Source organism: Tamandua tetradactyla, chromosome 25 (assembly GCF_023851605.1).
Source record: "Tamandua tetradactyla isolate mTamTet1 chromosome 25, mTamTet1.pri, whole genome shotgun sequence".
In the NCBI taxonomy this organism is placed as follows: domain Eukaryota; kingdom Metazoa; phylum Chordata; class Mammalia; order Pilosa; family Myrmecophagidae; genus Tamandua; species Tamandua tetradactyla.
Genome location: NC_135351.1, coordinates 37,025,808 through 37,034,157, shown reverse-complemented (window position 1 = coordinate 37,034,157; position 8,350 = coordinate 37,025,808). Strand labels below are relative to the sequence as shown.

Here is an 8,350-nt window from a genome sequence, read left to right as displayed (position 1 = left end):
TCAAAACTGCCAGTCAGTAAATTCCCGTTGCTTAAGCCAACCCACAACATGGCATTTGTTTTAATAGCTAGGAGAGTATTACAGGTACCCAGGGGCTGGTTTAGAAGGGATGGCCTTTGTGTGGGCACATACCTTTGACTCTGAAAAAGAAGGACGTGGACCTTCAGTGCATAGAGCCCAGGGCAGAGCTCTCTTTTTCCAGGTAATACTGCAGGGCAAAAATGGGGTCACTCTAGCCTGTCCTGCTTCCGGCTCTTGCCTATCTCAGAATGACCTACCATTCCTTGTTTCTTTTCCTTGGGACTATACCATTCCTTGTTTCTTTTCCTTGGGACTATACCTTCATAGGACTTCTCTGCAAGTTGCATGCCAAAGCCCCTGGTGGACTCTTCCCAAATTCTTCCAGATGTCCCCAGACATGGCTGGGCTTTCAGTGTGAACAGTTGAGGCTCCTAACAGGAATACCTAGAACATAGGAGAGATAGTAATTAATACCAATAACCACAGACCAAATCATTCAGTTACTTGAGGTTATACTTGACATTTATTTCCAAGTGGAAAGATTTCAGTTATAGCTCACAAGAAGATCTACATCATAATATACTGATGCTCCTTTGTGGTCAAAGTGGTAAAACATTTTTCAGACCAAAATATTATTTTATATTCTTTTATGTTTCTATGATTTTATTTTATTGACACCTGTTATTATAGCAAATTTCAAGCACATATAAAAGTAGGGAGAATAGTATAATTACTTTCTGTGTACCCATTATCAAAAATTATAAGCTTGTGGCTAATTTTGTCTCATCTACACTTTCATGTAGCTCTGCCACTTTGTACCATATTATTTTAAAGCTAGTTCCAGACATCATTTCATTTCATCTGTAAGTACGTTAGTATGTAATCTCTGAAATATGAGATTTTAACACATACTTACAATATCACTAGTATATCTTAACAAAATTAACAATCTTTAAATCTCAAGTTTCTCCTTTCATCGCTCTCTCTCTTTTTAATTGCAATTTACTTGTGGAAGAAATGGGGTTGTAGAGTTTCCCACGGTCTAGATTAGGCTTATTGCATTTCCAGATTATTTCGACCTATTTTTTTTTCTGTCATCTGTATTTCCTGGAATTGATAGTTGAATCTAGGCTCTGGGTTCCACGGCTTTGATCAGCTCCCACCCACTGTTCTAGGAGGACTATTTTATGGATGGTGGTGCCTCTATGAGGAGGCACGTGATAACTGATTACCTTTCTTTTAGTGATATTAGTAATTGTTAATGACTGATGCCTGGATCCAAACTCATTTAAGAGTTGTACAATGGTGATATTGTAACAACAACAACACTTCTATAGTTATTAGCTAGAATATTTGTATATAAAGAAAAAGTTCTCTTATCTACAATTTGGTTACCCAGTGGTATTTCATTCTTTACACATTTCAATTCATTGTAAGTACTATTATCTCAACTGAATACTTAAACTAGCACATGAGAGCTTAAAAAAGACTTGCAATTTTGCTTAATTCAGCACTTTATTTTACAGATGAGGCGACAGGCCCAGAGAGGTTACATTAGACTTCCAGCTTCTAAAACCTCTTTGGCAGTGAGAGTCCCAAACCCAACTGGTAAACAGAAGGTAAGTATCTTAGTTTGTCAAGGCTGGTAACAAAGCACCACCAACTGCATGGCTTAAAACAGAACTTTACTGTCTCACGATTGTGGATGCTAGAAATTTGAATCAAGGTGGAGGCAGGGCCACATCTCCTTCCGCTGAAGTTCCAGAGTTGGTTTGCCACCAATCCATGGTGTTCTTTGGCTTCGGCCATAATTCAGTCTATGTCTCCATCATATGGCCATCCTCCCTCTCTGTCTGTGTCCAAATGTCCTCTCCTGAGGACACTAGTCATATTGGATTAGGATGGATCCTAATCCAATTTGGCCACTTCTTAACAAAAAACATTTTCAAAGATCCTATTTCCACATAGGATGACACCTACGAGACTGGAGGTTAGGACTTGAACGTATCTTTTGGGGGAAACAATTCAGTCCATAGCAGTAAGGGAGCTCACTGTTTTAATCCACATGGATTTGCCTCCTGAGGCAGAGAGCACGGTGGATATATGTGGAAACTGGATTGGAGGGGAAAATTTAGGCACAGGTGGCAGAGTCAGCCCTGAATTCCTATTCCAACTCTTATTTCTTCATTCTACAAAGCAAGCAAGTGTTTGACTATAGACACAAAGATTCACGATATTTGTAGGAATAATTCATGCCCGGACGTTGTCATCCTCTGGAATGAAGTTTGTTTGCTGAATGCAAAACTTAATCCACATTTCAAGTTTGGATGTTTTTTGTTCTGGTTTACTCAAATGGCTGAGGGTAGGGTTGCTGCCTACATAAGGGCAATTTTCCTTCTAGATCATGCTCACTTCCATGGTATGTCATCCTTATTTTTTTTTAACTTTTTTTATTAATTAAAAAAATTAACAAAACATTTAGAAATCATTCCATTCTACATATATAATCAGTAATTCTTAATATCATCACATAGTTGCATATTCATCATTTCTTAGTACATTTGCATCGATTTAGAAAAAGAAATAAAATGATAATAGAGAAAAAAAAAACTATACGTACCATACCCCTTACCCCTCGCTTTCATTTACCACTATTTCAAACTGAGTTTATTCTAACATTTGTTCCCCCTATTATTTATTTTTATTCCATATGTTCTACTCTTCTGTTGATACAGTAGCTAAAAGGAGCATCAGACATAAGGTTTTCACATTCGCAAAGTCTCATTGTGAAAGCTATATCATTGTTCAATCATTATCAAGAAACATGGCTACTGGAACACAGCACTACATTTTCAGGCAATTCCCTCCAGCCTCTCCACTACATCTTGAACAACAAGGTGATATCTACTTAATGCATAAGAATAACCTCCAGGATAACCTCTAGACTCTGTTTGGAATCTCTCAGCCATTGACACTTTGTCTCATTTTACTCTTCCCCCTTTTGGCGGAGAAGTTTCTCTCAATCCCTTGATGTTAATTCTCAGCTCATTCTAGGGTTTTCCTCAGTCCTTTGATGAGTCTCAGCTTATTCCAGGATCTTTGTCCCACGTTGCCAGGAAGGTCCATACCCCTGGGAGTCATGTCCCACGCAGAGAGGGGGAGGGTGGTGAGACTGCTCATCATATTGGCTGGAGAGAGAGGCCACATCTGAGCAACAAAAGAGGCTCTCTTGGGTGTCATCCTTAATTTCATCCTTCCTGTTGCTGGCAAAAATGCAGCCTCTCAGCTGCCTGATCCAGACCCATAAAAACACACAGGCCTGAAACAGCCCTGAGTGGGCTCACTGGATCCCTGTCATCTCTTCCAGGATCTGGGTCTCTATCCTCTCTGCCAGATATGGGATCCCTGTTGTCTATTCCATAATCTGGATTCCTGTACTCCCTTCCAGAATCTGGATCCCAGTCCCCTATTCCATAATCTGGATCTCTGTTCTTTTTCTGGCATCTGCATCCCTGTCCTCTCTTCCATCATCCTGGTCCCTGTCGTGTCTTCTGGAATCTTGATTCCTGCCCTTTTTTCCAGAATCAGGTCCTTGTCTCTTCTAGAATTTGGATCCCTGTCTGCTCTTCCAGAATCTGGACAAATATTTCCTTATTGTCTTGTGAGTTCTTTGACATCTTTATGTATATATTTAAAATTGTATCTGCTTTCTGCAGTGCAAGGGTTGATCAGAATGATCCAATCTATCATTATCCAGAAGTAGAAATCTCTCCAGCTCTTTATGAGGGAAACTCTTTACTATACCTGCAGTCGTTCTCAAAGGAGTCCTGAATCCCTTCTCCAAGTGGTGGTGGGTGGACTCTATTTCTGACCAGAAAATTTCCGCTCTGCTGCTATGCCTTCCTAAGTGTAAACATATCATAGATTATGATATAGTTCTATCATTTATTGATGGTGATCATAATCCTTGTTAAGAGATTCTAGAGTTGCCTGCTATTTGTGGTAGAGTCTAAGGAATAGACTCAATTTTCCTGGATTCTTTTTTTATCCCAAACCAGAATGCCAAGTTAAAGGTTTGCAATGAGAAATCCAGTCCCTTAGGTTCTTTATATTTATTAGTATTATTTATATTCTGATTTATGTTATTTTAGATTCCTTCTGAAATGCCTTCATTGAATTAATACTTAATATATTCCTGTTTTTTCAAATAGTAAATAAAAATTTTGAAGAACACATATATTTTTACAAATCCACACTCAATTATGTAGTATTTCCAGTGTTCTTTAAACTCAATTTGATGTCATAAAATTTCTTTTTTAGAATTCAATGTCAGGAAAAGTTTGGACTCTTCCTATCAATATGTGTAATTCTGAGTGTGTGTGTGTTTAATTTTGACAGCTGAAAAATCCCACCCAGAGTGAAGTTTAGCAATCAATTGAACTTAATTTATCCCAGGTGCTTGGTACTTCTTTTACTGGCTTCTTTAACTTGTGATAATTAAAAATTTTTCTTACCCTATTTTATAAGTGACCTTAAATACTTTTCCGAGTTAAGAATATACTGGATTCTCACTTATCTCATCTGAAGACGCAATGCAGGAAGCAAACTTTCTTTGTTTAAATAAAGCCGAGTTAGCTAGGAGGCCCTTGCCCATTTCAGGTTTAAAATTCAATTTTGCCTCTTCAAGAACAATGTAGAAAGCCCAAGGCAGAAAGTAATTTTGCTTGTGTCCATCACTTCTATATACGTTGTCCTTTCGGACTAGAAAAAGGTGTTCCTTTTAGACCCACAAATTGCAAAATGCATACCCTGTGGGTGGTTCAATGAGAAAATGTTTTCCTTTCTCCAGACCCACACTCTGACCCAGGCTTGGCAAGCTGAGCAGGGCTGAGTTTCAGCAGCCCATGTGCCCCCTCAGCCTGGTTCCCCTGACTACATGCAGATCCAGAATTTCAGTCATAATGTGAACTATGTGAAATTGTGCATAATTGATGACAGTAGCCTTTTTAGACTTTATTAGAATGGCCCTAATGAATTTCCAGTTAAGTATTTTTGGCCATCAACAGGTGGAGAATCATCAACTCACAGGAATTTGGAGGTTTGGCAAGTTGTTGGAAGTATTAAAAGATACATATCTGTTAGTAGCCCATCAACCTTTTGTTTTAGTACTATCGCTGATTCACTCAATATCTGCGTTACTTCCTAAAGTTGAATGTGGACCATTTAGATACTAGTTGATATCAAGAATATAAAGTTTCTTTAATAAAAATTCACTCCTGTCATTTTACATGCCTTTAAAAAAAATCTAACCTCACTTTGCTTCCTCGTGGACACAACTGTCTAGCTTCTAGATTCTCATAAATACTATTTTCTTCCTTACTTTATTGCTTGACTACTCAATTGTTTTGTTTTTATGTTCAGGTATGTAATGTAATTCACATTTCCTTCTGCCTTTTTCATAGGACACTATGCTTCACTAATCTCTGTTCCTGAGATGGGAAGTCCAAAACCCATGACTTTATTGCCTTCACTGACTGTCCTAACACACACAGCATTCTGAAGAAGTTCTCAGAGAACACAGCCTTTGTCTTACACATCCGTTTTTGTTTTGTTTATTTTTGCAAGGGCAAGCACCAGGAATCGAACCACGTCTCTGGCATGGCAGGGGAGAACTCTGCTTGCTGAGCCACCATGGCCTGCCCTACACATCCGTTTTTGCTCCCCAAATGAGCAGGTGCTTTAACATTATTATTATTATTTGAGGCTCTTTCACAATCCAGGCACTTTACTGAGGGGAAATAAAATAGAATAGGTCATCTAATTTTCCTCCAGGGTGCAGATGATCACTTGCCGAGTCGGTGGATCTTAAGTACATGGTGTTTTGAGGGGACCCTTCCAGATCCTAAATGAGAATAGTTCGTTCAGCATCTGGAGTTATCAGGGACTTACTAGTGATTGCAAGCACACTAAGGAAAAATTTTGAGTGGACAGCGAGTACCAGGGGCCGACTTGGTAAATTTAGTTCTAGCCGGCCACTGCGTGCTACCGTCACGCCAACACCGACGTCCGGGTAGGGCCCGAGCTGCCGGGCGCGTGTGAACTCACTCCTCCCGCCTTGCCGCAGGCGCCGCGCGCGGGCCCGGGAGACCCGCGGAGCCAGTCCGCTGGGCGCCGGAGGGGGGCGCCGCGGGCGCGGGCATCGTTGCCAGTACTGCCGGGGCCGGCTCGGGGGCCCAGGGAGTGGCGAGAGAGACTTTTTTGCGCCATCCTGCGGCCCCGTGCGCTCAGAGATCTGCCACCCCCAGCCGTCCCTGGCAGGGCCCGGTTGGCGGCGGCGGGGGCCTCGGGGACGGGACTCGGTCCCGGCGGCCCGCTCGGTTTCGGCCGGCCTTGGGCTTCCCGGCAGCGCCCTCCCCCGGGACGCCCGGACTTCTGCGCCGCGACGAGTGGGCGGCGGGACTCCAGCGGCGAGGCTGGCGCTCGGCGCCGAGATCGGAAGACAGCGAGGCGAGGGGAGGAGGAGGAAATAGAGCCGATGCGGGGCGGCCGCTGCCGGGGAGGGAGGCGGGTCCTTTGGGCGGCCTCAGGGCCGGGCTGCCGCGCACCGAGCCCGCCCGCGCGCCCGGGCTCTCCAGGTAGCGCTGCACCCGAGGGCCCGGCGCTGGCACGCACGCAGGGGCGCACCGGGCCGGGGAGGCGCCGTCTCCTGCGCGCCCAGCCCTCCCGGCTCCCCGCCCTCGTCCTCTGAGCCCGGCGGCGGGCAGGCGACGCGGCCACGGAGGCGCCGAGGAGGGGCGTCCCCGCGGGGGACAGGGCGCCCGAGCGCAGGCGGCGGCGCGGCGGGGACGGCGATGGCAGCGCCCTAGCCCGGCGGGCGCGTAGCAGCCCCGAGCTGCGGCTGGCGGGACGGGGCGGCGCGGCCCCCGCGACCCCGCCGGGCGACATGAGCGCCGAGGCGGGAGAGGGCATCACCTTCTCCGTGCCGCCCTTCGGTCCCTCGGACTTCGGCGTCCCAGCCGAGGGCGGCGGCGGAGGCGGCGGCGGCCGGCGGGGAGGAGCGGCCCCAGAGAGCGAGGACGACGTGCCGCTGCCGCCCGCGGGCAGCTTCTGGAACGTGGAGAGCGCCGCCGCCCCGGGCACCGGCTGTCCCGCCGCTGGCGCCCTTCGGAGCCGGGGCAACCCCGGGGGCTCGGGCGGTCGCCGCACCTCGGTGGTATACGTGATCAATGAAGCGAGCCAGGGCCAGCTGGTGGTGGCCGAGAGCGAGGCCCTGCAGAGCCTGCGGGAGGCGTGCGAGGCGGTGGGCGCCACGCTGGAGACCCTGCACTTTGGCAAACTGGACTTCGGGGAGACCACGGTGCTGGACCGCTTTTACAATGCAGGTGCGTGTGTCACCCCTCCCGGTCGTCGCGGCCGCTGGCCACCTTTCCCCGCGCGGCGCCTACCCCCTGCCTCCCCCCCCCACACACACCGGAGGGGACAATTTTTATTTTCTGCTGGGCAGGAAGCGAGCTTCCTGCTCACTGACATCTTCCCCCACCTTGGGGACAGCGAGTGGCGCTGCGTGTATGCCCCGGGTGCCCGCCGCTTGTGCAAGAGCCGGCGTGCACTTGTGCAAGAGCCCGACGCGCCCGGCCACGGTCTGCGCGGCAGCGCTGGGCACCATGTGCTCGTCTCGAAGAACTTCGAGAAAGGCGAGAGTTTTGCCCCTGTCCCACCTCCGTTGAGTGACTCTCTCTCTTCCCTTGGCTTTGGCTCTGTTTTCCCTCTGCATCTACCTGTGACCCTTTTAGATGACGCCGTTGCTCGCCGGGCTCTGTGCAGTTTTGGGAGCTCAGAAAACATCAGGATCACAGGTAGCTGTGGGCAGAGCTGTCTAAATGAATTCGCGGGTCAAGTCCTGCCTTTCCCAACTCATTTTTCCAACAGCAGGTTTTAGTGCTTTGAATTTCCCAGCTGATATCAATATGAACTTTCAGATAATTACTTCCCAAAGTACTAACTTTGTCATTTGCATTAAACTGGTGTGATATCTTTATTAGGGTCTGTTATTTATGACGTCATCTATCATGATGGGTATTTTTCAAGTTAAATAGTTAATATTTTCACATAGTCTAAAGCTGATATGCTATCTTGACGACAGATTTGATTGGCCATCAAAGTGTTTGCTAGCATAATCCATGAAAAAAAAATTTACTTTTTCAACCTATCGCCGATATCAGTGACTGAAAAGAATTACCTATGGGTTAGCAAGTGTGAGGAAATAATGCCATACTATTGAAGTGGATTTTTTAGGATCCTTTACAATCAATGTTGAGAATATATGCAT

General features: G+C 46.2%; 1 protein-coding gene across 1 annotated transcript in view; it reads left to right on the top strand.

Annotated features, from left to right (window-relative positions):
- The first annotated feature begins 6,964 nt into the window (after positions 1-6,964).
- The window catches only part of MAP3K5 (mitogen-activated protein kinase kinase kinase 5), a 212,684-nt gene continuing 211,298 nt past the window's right edge, over positions 6,965-8,350 (top strand). Inside the window, exon 1 of the mRNA XM_077144113.1 lies at positions 6,965-7,403. Within this exon, the coding sequence (XP_077000228.1) occupies positions 6,965-7,403 (439 nt within the window). The remainder of the gene's footprint in view (positions 7,404-8,350) is intronic.